The sequence below is a fragment of the Magallana gigas genome, chromosome 9, assembly GCF_963853765.1.
Source record: "Magallana gigas chromosome 9, xbMagGiga1.1, whole genome shotgun sequence".
Classification (NCBI taxonomy): Eukaryota; Metazoa; Mollusca; class Bivalvia; order Ostreida; family Ostreidae; genus Magallana; species Magallana gigas.
Window position 1 is genome coordinate 8,483,090 of NC_088861.1, and position 21,177 is coordinate 8,504,266.

At 33.0% G+C, this 21,177-nt stretch overlaps 1 protein-coding gene and 2 long non-coding RNA genes across 6 annotated transcripts in view; 2 read left to right on the forward strand and 1 right to left on the reverse strand.

Annotated features, from left to right (window-relative positions):
- Window positions 1-21,177, forward strand: part of LOC136271319 (uncharacterized) — a 182,320-nt gene that overhangs the window by 114,058 nt on the left and 47,085 nt on the right. The window lies entirely within an intron of this gene.
- Window positions 432-3,497, reverse strand: LOC136271725 (uncharacterized). The gene is made up of 10 exons (XM_066072156.1): window positions 3,367-3,497; window positions 3,001-3,276; window positions 2,688-2,820; window positions 2,325-2,489; window positions 2,047-2,232; window positions 1,690-1,956; window positions 1,340-1,519; window positions 993-1,223; window positions 697-867; window positions 432-569 (listed from the first exon to the last, which is right to left on the reverse strand). The coding sequence occupies exons 1-10, from the start codon at window positions 3,453-3,455 to the stop codon at window positions 468-470; spliced, it is 1,800 nt and encodes a 599-aa protein (XP_065928228.1). The 5' UTR covers window positions 3,456-3,497; the 3' UTR covers window positions 432-467.
- On the forward strand, window positions 452-3,180 carry LOC136271726 (uncharacterized). Of its 2 annotated transcripts, XR_010709687.1 has the most exons (4): window positions 452-583; window positions 721-809; window positions 1,700-2,829; window positions 3,049-3,180. It is a non-coding gene; the product is annotated as an uncharacterized lncRNA (long non-coding RNA). The 2 variants fall into 2 exon arrangements; XR_010709686.1 differs by having other exon boundaries at window positions 721-2,829.

Genomic DNA, 21,177 nt, shown 5'->3' on the forward strand with positions numbered 1-21,177 from the left:
TATAATAGACCAATCCACACTTTACAAAAGTTATGTCCCTTGGCCGCCATCTTTGGGGAAAAACCCATATATTTCTCACAGTAGATGAATAAATGATGTATCGTCTCTTGTTATTATATATATGTTATAAATTTTATTATCTTATTTAATATTTGGCATAAATTATATTTGATTATATATGCATATGATGCAAAATGGTTATATAAAATTTTTTAAGCAGATAAATTGTAATCATTTGTTTGTGTTGAAGAAGAAAAACATAAGACATAAGATAAATTGCATTCATTTTTATTAATTTAATATATTATTAAATATTATCTATATACATCTATATTTACATCATACACACTTCATATACAACTATATACACATCATATTAATATATGAAATGAATATGCATGTCCATGATAAATACAGTCACAGTTTACACAGTTCACACTTCACATCAAATACACATTTTACACTGTTCACGCTGGGGTGTACAGCATTCCAAGCTTCTTGAGGAGGCTGGACGTGGACAAATCCCCACTGGAGTAGGTCTCCCAAAGCCGGAAGATCCTGGCTTGAATCTAGTAAAAAAAAGGTAAAATGAGTTATGTTCAATAGAATTTTTACTTTTTCTTTATGTTTTAAAAAATCAAAACATAATCCAAGTATCATTAGTATTAGGACTGCAATAGCATTATCATTCCTTACCAGTTTGGATGACTTCCTCTGCAGGCGTTGCAGTTTTCCCTCGTCCACGAGAAGTCTCTGCAGTGGCAGAAGATCTGCTTCCTTTCGGAGGAGGTCAAGAAGCACATAGAATGGTACGTTGTGCGAACCCCTGGCCTTCTGTATATTCATCCTGGTGTGCCAACCTTCAACCTGTAGAAATAGATGTAAAAAAAAATGAGTAACAGTTCATTTTCTTATTATACAATCATTCCATAACATTTTTTAAACTGTTATTGGATCTAACTCATAAAATTTTTACTTAACATTTTTATTACCTCATTGTTGGTGCGTATTGACTGGTTGAAGGTGCACCAGGATGAAATGGGCCATGTCCTGCTTGTGATCCAGGTCTGTTCCACATAGTTAATAACATCCTTTAGAGGTCCATCCTGTACAGAAGCACTGATCTTCTCAAAGGAAGGCTTGATGTGCTCCTCAGGGATGAGAGGGAGGGCCATCAGCTTCCTTATACACTTGTTAATGTCATCCCTTTCCCTGTAGGCAACCTGAAACACAATAAAACAAATTTAAGTTTTCATAGTTACTCTAGCATATATTAAGAGAATCAAACTTCTTAAGATAAAAAGAATAAACATTCTATTTAAATTATATTGATATTTACCTGAAGACCATGCTCCTGGACCTTGGTATATACGGCCTTGGACCAATGGAACACACATCCACGGATTTGGGCTCCCGGGAAAACTTCTCTTATACCCTTCCATATGCCTCTTTCAAAATCTGCTGTAAACAGGGTTACAGCAGGGGGGGATGGCAGGCACTGTACAATGGTCTGGAATACCTGAAAAATTGATCATAAATTGTTACTAAAAATTAACTTCATATATAAAAAACATAGATCTCTAAAGATTTGCCATGGTATATGATTTTATAAAATGAAAACAATGCAAAACATGTGATACATTATATTTTTTATTAATGTTTGATTAATATTAACCGCAATTAGATTACCTTTTTGTAGTCTTTCCCGTGTTTCCCGGACATCAGGACAAATCCTAATGGAACTTGTTTGATGTGTTCTCCGCTCCTGATGTAGGCGTGAATGGACAGCAGTTGAACAAAGGGCTTCCTGACTAGCTTGAATGTTCCATCCACAAACCACTGTTTGGCGTTGGCAAGGACCTCCAACTGCTGCTCTGTGGCGAACACCATATGCCTCCTGTCCTTCACCCAAACATCTGCCTTGAAGAATCCTTCTTCAATGAAGTCCTCTGCAAACTACAAAATTACATTACTATTATAAATCAAAACTTAAAAGGTTTAATAATTGGAATACAAACATTGCAATTGGAGAGGGGGGGGGGTTACCTGAAAGTTTAAGTCTTTGGGCTCCTCTGGTCGAAATTTCTGTCGATGCCTGTTGGCCACTCTGCTGAGAAGTCCAGGGTCTGGTCTACTGGCCTCTGGCTCTCTTAAGTCACAGTTCTCCACCATGATTTCCTCCACGATGGTCCTGGCTGCTCTAAAGATGTTTGCCTTTGCCTGCTTTTTCACCTATTTAAAGAAAAATAAATGCATAAATATGATTATCCAGTGTATGTTGAGTCAAAGTTAAGTTTTATAGATCTGTTAACAACGAAACTTACATCTCGTGTGATCACAGCTGCAATGTGGGATCCTGGTTTGGCAGGGTGGTTGTGGAGCTGATGTCCAGGCAAGAAGTTGTTCCCCTTCTGGATGATGGTAGCCTTACATCTGTCCTCCTTGGGTCTTACAGAGCACCACCAATATGTTGATTCTCCACGCTGCAGCTAAAAAATACACATGCATATACAATAACCTTGATTTGAAAGTTGATTAATGTAACATGTCATTATTTTAAATTATATCTATGAATATATTTATGTTCTTATATATTATGAATATATTATTTGTGTTTATATATATTATGAATTTTAATTGATGTAAGTCTTTAATTGTTGTAAGTCTTAACTTGATATTATATTTACCCTGACAGTGAACGAAAACCCATCACTGGTTAACAGCTTCTTCTTCCCCCTCTGGCTTGTTTCCTCCTCAACGCTGTATGTAACAGGTGTGTTGTCTGGAACCACAGGGCCAATAGCATCTTCAATCAAGGAGCTAAAAAAGGTTTAATTGTAGATGAAAACATTGAAATAAATACTGTTCATCAAGGAATTAATGAACCACATGATCAATAGCCTCTTTAAATAAGCAGATAAATATTATTGATCAATGAATGAATTGCTTTGTTATCATTATTGATTATTATCGATTGTTAGTTTGCTTAGATTAACATACTTCTCCTGAAGCTGCTCGGGAATGATGAAATCCTCGTTGATATTGAAGGTTGAGTCAGGCTCTGTTGGGGTTGAGTCAGGCTCTGGTTGTTCGCCAATCTCTGTCTCTGATGATTCCATCTCCAAAGGCGTAGGCTCTGTTGGGGTTGAGTCAGGCTCTGGTTGATCATCATCCCCAGTCTCTGATGATTCCATCTCCAAAGGCGTATCCTCTGCTGGGGTTGAGTCAGGCTCCATTGGTATAGGCTCTGTAGGGGTGTCTTCGCTAATGGAAATTCTGTAATACATAAAATTATATTCATGTCAATCATTTCAAATACATGTATATATGAGAAAAAAAGAACAATGTAGGAAAGTCATTACTTACTGGGCACTACTGGAAACAGAGGCTTCCATCCTGGTGCTCTCGTGAATGGGCACATCCTTGCTGCATTCACTGCAAACCCATCGATCCATACCTCTCCCACGCGAGCATTCCCAATATACTTCAACTGAAACACCTGTAATAAAATTAAAAGGAAATTAGTAAACATATAAACATATATAAAATTAATAATATTTGAAACTTGATTTACTTAAATTCATAACAATTTACCAGTTCCACATTTCCTGTGCTGCCACTGCTCACAAACATCACAGCAGAGAGCATGCTGCATAGATCTTACCTAAAATAATTTTAAAAAAATTAAAATTGATAGAAGAGGTTTTATTTAACTACTTATGTCGATAATATATATGTAAACCCTAAACCCAAAATTTCTGATAATTGAAAAAATACATTTTGTCCATGAATTTTTCTATGATAAAATTTTCATCAATTTTAGTAAATAACCCCATACCTACAGTAAAGTAGGACTTGTGTTACTATGGAGTCAACATATATACAATTTACACTAGTGAAAATCATCTCCAATGTCTCTTTTACATAAATTACATAATTTGTTACTTCTTTCTCTGTCATTCCATCTACATGTTTCAATTGGTAATTTATTTATTTAATTTTAATTTATTTATATTTAAAGTTTTTGACAATCTTAAATTCTTTACCATTGCAATAAAAAAATGCCTATCATGGTATAAGCATGTGTATCTAACATGAAAGCATTTTAAATCACACCATTAGCTATAGTAGCTTATGTCTTGATTATAAGAACTACCCTTGTACAGTTTCAGTCATATTTGGCCGTTTTTGAGTGACGGCATATATGTATTTTTATGAGATTTAAACAACTTTTGAATTTTAGGGCAAATATTGAAGGAAATTGTACCTTCTTCTTTGAAGTCTTATAATTATACATATTTATAACTGCTAAAATGCTAGCAGTTACATGTAGCTGTATGTAAGGGGACAAGAATTCTTAAAATTGAACAGTTAATGAACATTGGTATCACTGTAACTCGCCTCTTCAACAGTTACCTAATACTAGGAGTAATTCTATTAACGATTCTGCATATAGAACTAAAAAAAAAGAATTTAATTACAGGTAAGCTATAGTCTGTTTTCAGATGAAAGGAGGAGAAATAATATATATTTGTTAGCCTATAGAAAAATACATATAAATTGAGCTTCTGTCCTAGTATTCTATTTTATTTGATAAATTCATGTGAAAATGTTATTTTTTAAAAATGAACTGTTACATATTCCCCTATAATTCATGCCCTTAATTAGGCTACAAATATCATGGTTTGTCTATTTTCATCATAAATTGAGATAATTATATAAACTGACTTAACTTGAACTTGGCATTGGACAAATATTGTAATTTTAAGAATCACTTTTGAAATTTTAACTTTACATCATATTTCGATTATTATAATAATGCTTCTCAATTTCAAATTGTTTATTCTCTCAAAACATTAAAATACACATGAACACGAGGTATAAAATTGTGTTATTTGCATTAAATTGTAATGTCAAGGGTCTTATTAAATATAATATTATATTACAACATAGTACATGTAATACATGTTTCTAGTCTATTCTTTAAAAACGGCTGATCGATCTTATCTATGTATATATATTATATACATCCAATTTAAACAGTTTAGAATTATTTACAAATTAAAACCTTTTAATCATGCAAGTGCCCATATTGGTTTCAACATATAAAATATTAAGTGCAATGATCTATATTTCCCCAAAAAATTGGTTGTTTTTATTTATGCTGATTATCATGTTATAGGCAAAATTAAATGCTATCTTTTATTTGTTTTCAACAAACTATTCTCAGGTAAATTGATAACAAATACATTAACATGTGAAAACAGACTATAGCCTTCTGATCACTCAGGTGTGAAAATCAAAATGTTGACCAAGTTCAGAATGTTGGCTAAGTGGGAATTGAGAATTTCAGAATGTTGGCTAAGTGGGAATAAACCAGAACAGAATTATTTAAGAAATCATTTGTACCAGACACTATTCAATTGTGGAATACATTAAGTATAGGAGTAAGAAATTAAATATCTATATACAAAGATTAAGAATTCATTATATAAAATTTAAAAGCATAATTATATAGCTAAGCTCCCTCCTTTTTTACCCCATCTGCAACAAGTATACCGGTATATAGCCAAATTTAAGAAAGGCTTGCAAAACAATAATATTGTGGCTAAAACAATAAATATTAAACATGCAATCCTGGACAAAGAAGTGAACAAGAAAAATAAAACTGTAATGTCAAAGATTTTGGAATACATTATCTATTTTATGAACTTATTATATTAATTATATACCTATTATATAATGATAATATAAAATTTAAATTTACTTGAAATATCAATTGTAACTTTGGTCCTTTGGGACTATTATAGGCACAGCCTGATTTTTGTTAAATTAGTTAAGACTAAAACCTATTACTGGATTTATTACATTCATATACAATGAAATATTGATATGAAAAATTCAAATTCAGCTCCAATATTAATTAACCAGTATGTCTGTTTTAAGTAGGCAATAGATTGCTAGCCGTATATCTGTCTATTTAATTTTAAATATGTTTTTATTGAATATTACAAAAGTTGCACACATATATATATATTCAATTATTTAAAGAAATTTCATATGTGACTTTTATATTCACTTTTCACTCATTATATAAATAAACAAATTTTTTAAGTTATAAATCACTGGTATATTACTTACAGTTCGTCGACAGGAAACACACAGGTGTCGTACCATGTTGAAAGAAGTTTGGGAAATGACATATAAAAGCGGAAAGTTGGATATATTTATTTCAAACAAAATAATGAGGAGTATCTTAATTAGCCTTTGAAAAGTCGTCCGTTTGGAGAAGCAAGAACACCGCGCTTGTTGTTTTAACAATTATTGTTTTGATGTGTAGAAATAATTACCAAATAATAATGATTGGATTTACACAATTAATTAACGTTATTTTTTTTGTTCTAATTTCACATCGTTGATAATGCACAATTATACATGTATGAATTTTGCAATCTTTGTAATAGTTGATAACATGTCCTTTTTACCAGTTACGCTGAATTACGGAAGCAATATATAAAGAAAATTTATTACAAGAAACCAAGTGTTTTAAGTTACTTTTACTTAAATTACTTTTTATGTTTTGTTTCTAACTTTTTGTATACGAGTTGACTTTCAAATTATACTGTGTTTATGTATGCGAGTTTCTGTTAAATATACGGGAATTTTTGTATACGAGTTGACTTCGTTTCTCTATGCGGAAATTTCGTTTTTTATGCGGACAATTTTGATTTTCGATTTTGTATCGGGATTTTTTTGTATACGAGTTGACTTCGTTTTTCTATGCGGAAATTTCGTTTTTTATGCGGACAATTTTGTATACGACTTGACCTGTGTACGAGTTGGTCTGTGTACGACTTGACCGGATACCTTTACTGACAAGTTAGTCTTGACTTGTCCAATTTTCACCGCGATTCTAAGCACGGTCATATTCTTATTCAAAATATAGAGGTGCAAAAATATTATGTTCATCACAGAGCAGGTTCTGCATGAACACACAGAAATCACAAATATAATTAGATGCCGATCAATTAACGGGGTCCGTTTAACAGCGTTCACCCGTACGGTGAATTTACAACTACGATGAATTGATGGCAATTATTTTACAGTTACACATGTGCAATGATTGGTCATGCGATGAACAGTACGTTACCTTAGTGCAAAATAAGACTTAACCAATAGGCATATAGCCCCCCCCCCCCCCCAACACTTTTTCTCGCCGGAAATGTAATTGTTCCTAAATTTACCTTGAAAGATTGAGAAGTTGGAGTAAAAGGGCATACTAGCCGCCCCCCCCCCGCCCCCCGACACGGATTAGGAATTTTATGATTTTGGGGAAAAAGAAATTGGGTAGGGAAATTTATTTTCGGAAGTATATAGTATAGGTATACCCCCTCCCCCACCCCGCCCCGCCCCCCCCCCCCACTCGGATTAGGATTTTCATGATTTTGGGAATTAGGGTTTTTCCTCAATATTTCTGAGGATTAGTCTAGCCCCCCCCCCCCCCTCCCCCACTTTCAATTTGCTTCCGACACTAGTGAATCATGATACAGTCATACATGTAGTAAATCTGAAATGCATGTAAATAATTAAACAATTATTATATTAGACTCAAACTCCAAGTGGGTTTTACTCGTTATTACCAACTGTAGAATTTTTTTTTTTAAATTCCTGTGTACATGTGTTGGCGTGGTATTAAAAAAGAAATGAATTAGCTTTAAACTTCAGGTTGTACGAATATTTGGTACGATTTGTAAAAATTTACAACGACTTTATCTTAATTTGTTTGCTGAATTAGTTACTGTACCTCAAGGTTCATTCAAATGATAACTAAATGATTTAAGAAGGAGTCTTACAAAATAGGTATATTAATTTATTTTACTAAATAATTATAATTTACTTATCAGTTTTACTCATGTACACACAAATTGAACAAAAATTCCCGCCGGGCCCCAGTTATAAACTCACGCTTCGTACTGTGTATATGTTATGTGGGTCATTCTCAAAAAAGGTGGTATTGGGTTGTTCAAGGGCACTAGAAAGTATATTCCTTGATTTTTGCCAAGTTTCACTTTTGTGCTACCTTTGGATATATATTAGCATACATATTGGCACATAAACAGTTAATTCTAACAAAATCTTAAAAATTTAGAAAGTTTAGAAGTTGAATTTTTCACATTATTTGGCTGTTCCCACTCGGAGTTTGCGACTTTAAATAGGTTTTGTAAGGTAGTAAGACCATTTTTTTATTAAAATAATAGGGTCAAGAGATAAAAGGTAAGTAAAATACCTCTCTCAAACAAAAAGACGAAGAAAATATATGAACAATATTTTTCAGCGAGATCAAAGTTGTCTGTTACATGTTTTTATGTCCATGGTGTAACGAAACAAAATATTGGTGTGTAAGAGTTGTTATTCTTAGTAATTTGAAAGATAATTGATGCCTCCTTATTCCCATCGTAAAGCTATAAACAATGATAGAAGACAAAATAGCTGAAGATGAAATTTACTCAATTTTTTTCATGATAAGTAAGTAGAAATAAATGTGTAACTTTTTATATTGTCTTTGGGCTAACAGGAAATACTTAGGAAAAAGAAATATTTAGACACTCTGGAAAACAGACAAACTATTGCTATGTGTTGCTGTAGCAGATAATATGCTCTTTTACTCTGAGGGAGGAGTAATTATTTAGCAGAGACAAGTTAATTCATAAATATGTCCTTTGTGTAACAGTCCTTGGTGCAACAAGAACAAAAAGTTACACCATAGACTATCACTGTTATCCCAGAGACTATAATTTACATAATTTATTTTTTGGGGAAAGATATGATGAAATTATTCAATAAATATATCACAATGTATCACATTTGTTAGTTTATGCTTATATATAATGTTGATGCATCTGTTTGCTGTAGATCTAGATTATTTCTCACTCATGCAATATTTTGTTACTCCAAAGACACATATAATTAACACCAAGGACATATGACCTAAAATATTCATTTAAAAAAAATTCAGCATTGTCAAATCAAATCAAATTTATCAATTCAAGTATTATTAATATTGAATTTGATATTAGACTTAAAGCTTAAGCCAAATTTTCCCTAAAAAATATTATTTGACTTTAAACAAAATGTGTTACCAAGGACTTTTAATGTTACACAAAAGAGTATTTCAATTCCCATGCATGTATTTCTGATAGAAAAATTAATAAAACAAGTATTGTATAAATACATTTTATGACAGATTATGCAATGTAGTATAATAAAATACTAAAATTATTCATCAACTAGATAAAATGGTGTCCATGGTGTAACATGTTGTGTCTTTTGTATAACAAACTTAAATTTTAAGCCTGAACTTGTAGAGAATAACAGTAACATGTATAATATATCTGCTGAAAAGTGCATTTGGTAATTTTGAATTCATTTAAAATACATTCAAGCTTTCAAAACAAATTGAAATATTAAAACTTTGATTCTTATAACAGACAAAGTCCATGGTGTAGCATAAGTGTCCTTGGTGAAACATACTGGAACTAAATTGTGTAAATAATTTGACTTTAGGGGCACTATTATGCACATTGATAATGATAACTGTTAAATATATGCATTCATAAGTTATAGCTATGAAAACATTCATTTGTCTCTATTTTGAAATCTAATATTTTTGTGTTTAAATAAAGGTTGTCCTTGGTATAACATTTGGACTAACAATAATTGTCCTTAGTGTAACATCCCTTTTTTTGTTTTTATTTTCAAAGATTTTTCAAGAAATATTGAGGTTTTTTCACTTAAGATTATTTTTCATGTCACTTACAAGTGTCTCCCAAAAAAAAATCAGACATTAAATGGAGAAGAAGTTTTCAGTGTGCAATACAATGTCATGAGATAGATGCATATTTCTCATTCACAAACCAAATATGAAAAATTAAGGAAAATACATTATTAAATTCTTGTTTTATGATTAAGTTCAAGAAAAACTTCAAAAAATTTAACTTTAACACCAAACCAAATGCATGAACAATAAGATTTAATGAAATTTATGAATATTTCTTATGCGTTACACCAAAGACTGTTTTCCTTTCATGTGGTTGTAAATATCATATTTTTATAGATTTTCATTTGATGTACTGTTGGCATATTTTAGCAAACAAACATCATGATATGCCCGATACAAACTATGATAAATTCAATCTGGTTGTAAGTACTTTGTTTTTAAACAAAAGGTACTTGAAAAAATCCACCTTTTTTGAGAATGACCCATGTAACAGTCTTTTGTTCACTCCTGACAGAAAAAAACCCTGCAATCCACACAGAATATACAGGAAAATCACAGAGGAGGTCACCTGGACAAAGAATGTATACACATGTATACACGTGCCCGAGTACCTAAGATTAATGATTTCATCATATGCATTAAACAAGATCAGACATCAGTTTTTCTTTTCAAATTCAATTAATTACTTAGTAAGGTTCTTAATCGCCTTATTTGCCACATTTGAAGATAGTTACATGTATACATATAGTTTCAGTCACGCTGAAACCTTACAATACATTTTAGTATGTACGGATTCATTATCATTAGGCTAGAATTAAACTTAAACCTGTTGAAAATAAATGATATCACTATTAAACTCAAATCAATTTTAGTAATAGTTTCAGCAATGCGTAAACCATTTGGAATCTTAACTTAAAGTTTCAGCATACTGAAACCTAGCTGAAATGTTCTGAAACTGATTGATACTTCCATAATAATTTACACAACTTTTCACATGATTCAAATTTAGTTTCCGCATTGCAGAAACCATCAGGAATCTTAACTTAAAGTTTCAGCATACTGAAACCTAGCGGAAATGTTCTGAAACTGATTGATATTTTCATAATAATTTACACAACTATTCACACGATTCAAATTTAGTTTCCGCATTGCGGAAACCATCAGGAATCTTAGACTAAAGTTTCTGCTGACTGAAACCTAACGGATACCTGCTGAATCGATATAATGGTTTCCGCATTGCGGAAACTATACATGAAACTTCAACTTCAAGTTTCAGCAAGGTTTCCATATAGTTTCAGTTTTGCTGAAACTTGATTTTTCATCCAGTGTTCCTGGTACGAATTATTAAAATCCGAATGATTTTTAGTACGACTTAACAAAAACCTTTCCGATTTCAAGAACGACTTAACAAAAAAAATCCGAATGTATTCAAGTAGGACTTAGCAATTATTTTTGGTACGAGTTAATTTTACTTTGAACATTATGCTATTTTTTAAACCAAGGACGCGGAATCAAAATTTCCGGAAAAATCAATTTTTAAACCCCGATATCTCTGTAATGCATCGTCCGATTTTAAAACGGATTTTAGATTCGTGTTCAGCATAACAAACTCTACAAACCTCGTAAACATTTTAAATTAAAACGAAAAATTCGAAAATTCGAAAATTTTAAAACGCTTCCGGTTTGGTCCGGAAGTGACGGAAACTAAATTCCAACCTTATGTCCAAATAAAAACGATCAATGCTTCAACACAGAAAATTCCCAGTCTTTATCTTAAAGCGTTTTTGAAAAACGCCCTGGACAAAATCACTTTTTGAAAATTTAAAATTTGACGTAACGTAAAAACTGATGTGACGTTGTAAATAAAAATTTAAAATCTTTGAGGCACAATAATGCTACATCATCCCTGAAAGTTTCATGTAAATCCGTTGAAAACTGTTGGAGATATTAAGCTTTAAAAAAGTCAGAAAAATAAAGAAAAAGAAAAAAAAATAATAACTAGAGCAAAGCTCGTTGCAAAGCAACGAGTGGGTCTTCCGTTAATATCGGAAGTAAAGCTGGAAGTTCCTGTATGAAGCAGAGCCCATAAACCAATAACAAGAGTAACTAAAATAAAAAGATGAAAAAAATCGAATTATTCCTGGTACGACTTAACAAAATACGAATGATTTTACGTACGACTTAACAAAAACCTTTCTGATTTCAAGAACGACTTAACAAAAAAATCCGAATGTGTTCAAGTACGACTTACCGATTATTTTTGGTACGAGTTAATTTTACTTTGAACATTACGCTATTTTTTAAACCAAGGACGCGGAATCAAAATTTCCGGAAAAATCAATTTTTAACCCCCGATATGTCTGTAATGCATCGTCCGATTTTCAAACGGATTTCAGATTCGTGTTCAGCATAACAAACTCTACAAACCTCGTAAACATTTTAAATTAAAACGAAAAATTCGAAAATTCGAAAATTTTAAAACACTTCCGGTTTAGACCGGAAGTAACGGAAACTAATTTCCAGTCTTATGTCCAAATAAAAACGATCATTGCTTCAACACAGAAAATTCCAAGTCTTTATCTTGAACCGTTTTTGAAAAACGCCCTGGACAAAATTACTTTTTTAAAATTTAAAAATTGACGTAACGTAAAAACGAAAGTGACGTTGTAGTTAAAAATTTTAAAACTTTGAGGCACAATAATGCTTCATAATCCCTGAAAGTTTTATGTAAATCTGTTGAAAACTTTTTGAGATATTAAGCTTTGAAAAAGTCAGAAAAATAAAGAAAAAGAAAAATAACTAGAGCAAAGCTCGTTGCAAAGCAACGAGTGGGTCTTCCGTTAATGTCGGAAGTAAAGCTGGAAGTTCCTGTAAGAAGCAGAGCTCTTAAACCAATAACAAGATTAACTAAAATAAAAAGATGAAATAATCGAATTATTCCTGGTACGACTTAACAAAATACGACTGATTTTAAGTACGACATAACAAAAACCTTTCCGATTTCAAGAACACCTTAACAAAAAAATCCGAATATGTTGAAGTACGACTTAGCAATTATTTTTGGTACGAGTTAATTTTACTTTGAACATTACGCTATTTTTTAAACCAAGGACGCGGAATCAAAATTTCCGGAAAAATCAATTTTTAAACCCCGATATCTCTGTAATGCATCGTCCGATTCAAAAACGGATTTCAGTTTTGAACTCAGCATGAAAGTTACTGTAAGATACGTACGTAAAATTTTTAAAATTGAAAAACATGAAAATTCCAAAAAATTGGTTTTGCTTCCGGTTTCGACCGGAAGTGTCCGAATTGAGTTTCCGGCCTTATGTCATAAGTAAAACGATAGTTCTACCTTCTCTGTAAATATCACAGCTTTATCTTAAATCAAAAATGAGAAAAGCTCCGGACAAAATCACATTTTAAAACGTGAAAAACGTCAATATCTGACGAAATTGATGACGTCATCAATTAATTTTTTTACATCATAGAGATCTTTTAGATACACATTAAATCTGTAAATTTCAAAACAATCGATGCAAGCGTTTTTGAAATATTCGAGTTGGAAAAAAAATAAAAAGAATAATAATAATAAGAATAAGAAAAAAAAGAAACCGTAGAAAAACAAAAGGGTCTTCCGTTGAAAACGGAAGACCCTAATAATAATGAAAAAGAAACAATAGAATAACAAGAGGGTCTTCCGTTGAAAACGGAAGACCCTAATAAAAGGAAACAATAGAATAACAAGAGGGTCTTCCGTTCAAAAACGGAAGACCCTAACTAGATTCGATCTCGTTGCGAGCAACGAGTGGGTCTTCCGTCCAATTTTTGAATAGATAAGATTAAACTTATCAATTCTAATATAAAATCGTAGATCTAAGCGAAAAAAAGAGAAAAAAATTTTGCGGCACTCGAGGCTTGAACCCGGGTCGCCTGGGCCATGTCCACGACTATAACGACTGAGCTACTCGGACTCCGCTTCAGAACTTTGACGCTTAATTTCTCGAGAATGCCTTGATCGATTTTAAATCTAATTACATATTCTTAATCAGTAAAAGGGTCACTATAAGGTGTAAAAATTTCAAAGAAAAATATTAAAAAATAAAAAAGTCGAAAAATTCAATTTTTCAAATTTCCTTCCGGTGACGACCGGAAGATACGGCGGACATTCTCTTGACCCAGGTACATTAGAAAAACGATAGATCTATCATCTCTGAAATTTTCAGCCTTTCATCTTTACTCGTTTTTGAGAAACTTGACAGACAAAATTGACTTTTTAAAATCGTAAACGGACGATAACTTCTGACCGGAAGTGTTTTTCCACAAAAAAAAAATTATATATCAGCTTTAGATAAAAACACGTTTTTATTGAAAATTTGAGCGAAATCGAACCAGCCATCTCCGAATAATCGTCTGCACAAAATCGGTAAGAAAAAAAAAGAATAATAATAATAACTAGACACGATCTCGTTGCGAGCAACGAGTGGGTCTTCCGTACGATTTTTGAATAGATTAGATCAAACTGATCAATTCAAAGATAAAACCGTAGATCTAAGATAAAAAAAGTGAAAAAAAAATTTGCGGCACTCGAGGCTTGAACCCGGGTCGCCTTGGCCATGTCCACGACAGTATCGACTGAGCTACTCGGACTCTCGCTTCAGAACTTTGACGCTTGATTTCTCGAGAATGCCTTGATCGATTTTAAAACAAAATACATATTCTGAATCAGTAAGAGGGTCACTATAAGGTGTAAAAATCTCAAAGAAAAATATTAAAAAATAAAAAAGTCGAAAAATTGAATTTTTCAAAATTCCTTCCGGTGATGACCGGAAGTGACGGCTGACATTATCTTGACCGAGGTGCGCCAGAAATATGATAGATCTATCATCTCTGAAAGTTTCAGCCCTATATCTTTACTCGTTTTTGAGAAACCTGACAGACAAAATTGACTTTAAAAAATAATAATAATAATAGAATTGAAAAAGAAACCGAAGAATAATAGAAGGGTCTTCCGCTGAAGACGGAAGACCCTAATAATAATAATAACAATAAGAAAAGTGAAAAAGAAACAATAGAATAATAGAAGGGTCTTCCGCTGAAGACGGAAGACCCTAACTAGACACGATCTCGTTGCGAGCAACGAGGAGGTCTTCCGTCCGATTTTTTGAACGGATTTGACGTCATGGACTTAAATTTTGACAACAAAATATGATCTGGAAATAGTAGTTGAGTACTAATGCTTTCCTGTAATGCTTTATAAGTTCTCTTACGTTGCTTTTTTAAATGCTTGCAATTCTTTCAATTGAGATAGAAAAGATTAAACTTTTTACCTGTGGCCCCTAAAACCCCTAATTAGGTAACGCATGAGAAGATCATTAAATTGTTAGGTTATAAAAAAAAAAAATTCAAACTGCGTAATTTTTTCAAAGTGCGTTGCCATATACCTTATTTTGCTTTTAAAGCCTATTAAAAACATCTCTCAGTAAATGACTATATAGATAACAGACTTTAGGCCCATCTTGATCCATAATTTGAGGGGTCAGTCCCTTTTACTTGATATCATATGAAATGTCTTTTAATTTGAAACATATTTTTTTAACACGTGTTTACAAATTTGTTACTGTTCCTGAGATATATAGGAAAGAAAGTTTTACGGACCAATTCATTATCACCTTATAGGGGCCGTTTAACGATATTTTGAAGGTTGAATATTGTTTAGTAGATCATTTTGAGCAACCTGTCATCTACATGTATAATGCATTTCAAAAAATATTTCATTTCTGATATATTGGTGTTTAAATCTTGGACATTTGACCTCTGAAAACCTCTGATTACGTAACGCATGATAAAATCATTACATTGCTTGGATACATTACTAAGATAACATTTCTGCTTTCACAAAATATCTCTCAGTAAAGAGCGATAGATAAAAGACTTTAGAGCCCTCTGGTCCCTTAATTTGAGAGGCAAGCCCCCTTTTCTTGATATCAAATGAAAGGTCAAATATCAAATGATATATTGGTGATCAAAATTTTCAACGTTTGACCCCTGAAAATCTAATTACCTCATTACGTAACACATGATAAAATCAATAGATTTCTTCGATACATAACAGTTAACAGAGATCGACTCAAAATTTTAATTTTTTACCCCACGTAATTTTAAATGACAACAGTTGTGAATGGAATTAGAGATCACTTTGGAGAAATAAACAAGTATTGAAAATAATTCATGCCCAGGATCATGCACATGACAAATAGAGTGTCTTACACACGTAAATCTTAATGTTAAAACCGCTTGGTCCGAATTTTGATAAAATATTTGTACGCTTTTAAACGATGGTTATGCTAAGTCTGTGTGTAATGATATACGTTGCAGTAGTTTTCCTGGTCAATTAAGCCTTATTTCAATGAAAAAATAATATATATGTTGAAACTTGTAGAATCCGGATGTTGTGTATTATTAAAAAAATGTTGTGCAATCCGGATCTTGTCTATTCCGGCCGCGATGCTTATAATAAGTGAGAGTTATCCCCCGTAGTCCGGTGTCGTATAATTTAAGGTCCGCCCCGTAAAATGGTCCGGCCGGACCCTTAATGTTAACATTTAAGGTCAGGCTTTCCCCTATAAGAAAAGGTCCTACCCGTAGTCATTTATTAAAGTTAAATGAATTAATTATTCTCTATTGCTAATGTACTTGTATCTTAAAGATGTCTTTGTTTACATAATCCAGTCGGCCATTTGCGTATGGTTTATGTATGACCGTATTATTTTAATAAATTACTTTGTGGAATATCAGATATTGATAGCGGGTTAGATTTTGACCAATTGTTTAAGAATCTGAAAAAAGAAAACCAGGAGTATTTAATTTGTCGATAATTTGCACACCATGTAGTCCCTTTGTTTTTAAATCTCTCCCGGTGTGTTTAATGTATTAGCAGAGGGTTTCACAACAGGTGAACACGGGTAAAAGAAGCCCTGCAGGCATTCACACCTGTGCTAATCAGAATACACCACTGAGCTGAGAAAGAAAAAAAAATGTCTCCGTTGTATAGTGTTCTTCGCAACTAAGATTATCTTTTTAGCTTGTGCTTTGTTTAATTTTCAGTAGACCAGAAAGTTATGATAATATACTAATAATTCATGATATCTAGGTAAATTTATCACTAGTTTAAGATGAATAATAAAAGGTCGCATATGTTGATTACCGTAACAGAGGGTATACGTTGACAATATAGTGTACATAAGTAGCTGTGGTAGTTGTAAGGACGTGAAAAGACAAATGAAATTAATTAGATAATACTTGTACCTATAATTAAAAAGCATGTTTTAACCGACTACCGGTAAAGTGTTTAAAAAAGTAATGAGTGATAATGTTGTAATAATATTCTCTCTCTCTCTCTCTCTCTCTCTCTCTCTCTCTCTCTCGTGTTTATTCCCCACAGTATTTGATCACCTCATTATTCTCAAAGACTTATTCCTACTTCCTTTAATCAAACGTACAATACTTTTAAATGTCTATAATATATAGTATATATTATACATGTAATTAAGCAAGGATTTGGTTACAAGTAATACTTGATAAGTAAATCCGTTTCCATCGATAAAGTTTACAAAATTCAAATTGTTGATATGTCCAAGTTATGATTTCTCTGAAAGCAAATTTATTAAAAATTAAAGACAGAACTGATACTTTCAAAAATTGCGTTGAGGAAGAAAATAACAACATGTAGGTGCAAAGTGTATAATTTGTGATAAAATTGCTATGTTACAAAGCGCTTTAATGCAGAAATATATTTGAAACTGCCTTTAAAAAACAATATCCTTGCGGTTTAAAGAAAAACATGCATCTCCGTGGAGTAAAATATTGATGTCCTTATCAAAAGGGATAGTGTCTAAGAGAAGCAGTCTTTCATTGGTATAGATTAATCTCTCTCTCTCTCTCTCTCTCTCTCTCTCTCTCTCTCTCTCTCTCTCTCTCTTTCTGACTTCCATGTTGGAAAAGTGCCTAATTTCATATCCCAAGATAAGATCAGTCTCGATGCAGCAATGGTACATGTATCATTGTTAAATAGGAAATGCATGTAGTTAATCAAGTTGACACTTGCATGAACTTTCATTTAATGATGATCTTTTTTTCAGTGGGTTGAACCCAATAGTATAGTTCGAGAAAAGGTCCGCCCCATTGAAATACTGAATGCAGATAATTAATATTCATATTGATGCTTGTATTGATTTATCCTGATGATCTTTTATATTAGGGATAGGACCTTATACTGTGGTTCAAGAAAATGCCCGCCTGTTGAAATACCGAATGCAGAAAATTAAAATATTCAATTTGATACTTGCTTTGAATGACCCCGATGTTCTTTCAATATATGGGTAGGACCCAATATTATGCCTCAAGAAAAGGTCTGCCTGTTGAAATGCTGGATGCAGATAATTGATACTAATATTAATACTTGGTTTGATATACCCCGATGATCTTATAAAATATCGCTAAAGAAAAGGTCTGCTCGTTGAAAAAAAATCAACATGTCAGTACATGTAGTTCAACAAGGAATTAAGTACTAGTAGGTAAATACATATTAATAATGTATGGATGTTTATCGATAACTACTTTTTATTCAGAGGGTAGGACACAATATCATAGTACAAGAAAAAGTCCGCCCCATTGAAATGCTATATGCGGAAAAATTCACAGTATGTTGACCCGCCTCGTTAAAAGAACTGCATAGTCATACATGGCATAGACATCGGAACCGGGGGGGGGGGGGGGCTCCACATTTTTTGCAAAGTTAGACCTAACCATTAGGCACATAGCATCAGGGAAAGGCCACCCCCCACTCCCTACTTTTTAATTTTGATTCTTGTAGTGATATTTTTCACTTGATCTTCTTACTGTTGGAGTGGACATAAAAGCGACTTTAGCATAGGTTTTTTTTTTAATTTATTCAGATTAAAGTTACACATTATTTATAATAGTATTTAAATAATTGATTTTCATCGTAAGATATTCCAATTAAAGGAATGAGACCCGGTACATGTATATGTCACAGGGTCGTTAAATAATAACGATCAAAGACTTGGATTCGTACTTTGCTTTTATATTATATATGCAAAGAAACCTAGAAAACACAGAAAACACATTCACAACACAACACACACACGTTGACGAAAGACAATTACATGTACTACATATTAAATTAAATTACAAACACAATGGTTTTCCCAATTATAATACCGGTGATTTACCGACAATATCACTGAATATGATGTTACAATAATATGTTTAACAGTGATCTTACCAGGTATCCAGGACTTTAAATAATAAATAAATAACTGGATCTTTGAAGATCAGGAATGGAATATAACAGTAAATGATACTAGCGCCGTAAAGGGTATAATCTGTGGGTACTGGATTTGGCGGGACTTGCGCTTATATAGTGAACGAAGTTAGTAAAACATGCATATTAATGAGCTAAAAGTCGTCTGTCATTGGTCAATAAGACATATATACATGTACCTGGTCACTAAATCCTAAAAATGGAAAAACCACGTGACTTATCACAACATTCACACATGCACTCATTCATACATACAGCAATGCGTTCTATCGGCAATGCGCGCTGATGAACATTAAATAAATAAATTAATATGAACTGTGACAATCTCCCCTGCTAAGGAAAATGGCTCCTGACATTTTATACAATAAATCATTGAATCACAATTTATAACAACAACAAACTACACGCAATATGATCAAAGTTACACCTGAAATCAGACTTCATAAAACTGAAATCAAACTGTATGTGACAATCTCCCCTAAATACACTACACAAAATACACAGGAGTTATTTGATGACTCACCCACTCACCATACCTATTTGGTGGCCTAATCTGTCTGGTGGACCTTCGGAGAATTGGTGATTCTCTTACAGAAGGAGAGTGAACAGACACATTACGATTCATCGTAGAAGGACTGTAAGAATTACCTGCATCTAATATGGATCTAGGAGTACTGGAATAGTTCTGATTTTGAGAATAAATAGAACTAAGGGGTGAATACCTATCAACACCTGGTGCAGCATTTACCCGTCTCTGGGGTATAACATAAACATTACCACCATCAGATGATCCAGAATCTGAATCCTCCGACTCAGACTCAGAACTAGACTGAAGAGAAACAACATCATCAACCCTAGAAGATTTGCTTGTGAGGTTCTCTGGTTGTTGACAAGCTTTAGATTGATTACTGTGTTTGGGCAAAGTTGGGCTAGGTTTGCTCTGGTCAGATAATTTGGGAATATAGGAAATGGGGAGTAGCATATTTCTATGCAATGTCTTAGTTTTTTCATTCCCAAACTCTTTCCTAACCTGAAACACTGGGATGTCGGAATTGGGCTGATTTATAACTATATATGTATCTCTGGCCCACTTATCTGCCAGTTTGTTTTTGCCCTTTAAGCCAACATTTCTTATGAGAACACGGTCTCCGACATGTACAGTAGCCTCTCTTACCTTCGAGTCGTAGTGCGATTTATAGCGGTGAGCACTTTTATCTGCTTCACGGGAAGCTATCTTGTATGAGAAATCTAACCGCTTTTGGAGTTTTTTCGCATAGTTGTCATGACTACGAATTTTTTCCGCGTTAGAGTCTAACCCGAGGTAGGCATCGATTGCAAGACGCGGATGCCTGCCAAACATGAGAAAAAATGGCGTATAACCTGTACTATCATGTCTTGTAGCATTGTATGCATGCACAAGAGTACTTACATATGCTTTCCAATCTTCTTTTTGCTTATCTTCTAGAGTACCTAGCATTTTTATTAAAGTTTGGTTGAATCTTTCAACCATCCCGTTACCCATCGGGTGATAGGGCGTCGTTCTTGATTGCTGCACTCCTGCTAATCTGCACAACTCCTTAATAACATTGCTAGTAAAATTTCTACCTTGGTCACTATGCAACCTGTTTGGAAAGCCATAATGAACTATAAAATTTTCAAACAAAATCTTTGCAGTGGTTTTCGCTGTTTGGTTTCTGGAAGGAAAAGCTTGTGAGTAACGAGTAAAATGATCTGTTATGACCAGGATGTTTTCAAAACCACCCTTACTTTTTTCCAGTGATAAATAATCCATACAAACAAGATCTAATGGTTGATAACTCTCTATAGAAACAAGTTCTGCAGAATTTTTTTCAGGAGTTTTGAACTTAATACAACGTTCACAATTTTTTACTCTTTCTGTGATTTCTAAAAACATTCCTGGCCAGAAAAACCTTTCTTTCATGAGTTGGATGGTTCTGTCTCGTCTGTGATGACCAAGGTTGGTATGCAGGAGTTTAAATGCTGTATCTCTGAAATGACTTGGTAAAACCAACTGATTAATCTTTTCATTCTG

What these genes read in the sequence shown, in the direction of transcription:
- LOC136271725 (XM_066072156.1), bottom strand. Translation starts at nt 3,455, where the DNA reads ATGGATCGATGGGTTTGCAGTGAATGCAGCAAGGATGTGCCCATTCAC. An exon ending in CCAAAGACTTAAACTTTCAG is followed by an intron (nt 1,957 to 2,046) that starts GTAACCCCCCCC and finishes GTAATTTTGTAG; the next exon opens with TTTGCAGAGGACTTCATTGA. An exon ending in ACGGGAAAGACTACAAAAAG is followed by an intron (nt 1,520 to 1,689) that starts GTAATCTAATTG and finishes TCAATTTTTCAG; the next exon opens with GTATTCCAGACCATTGTACA.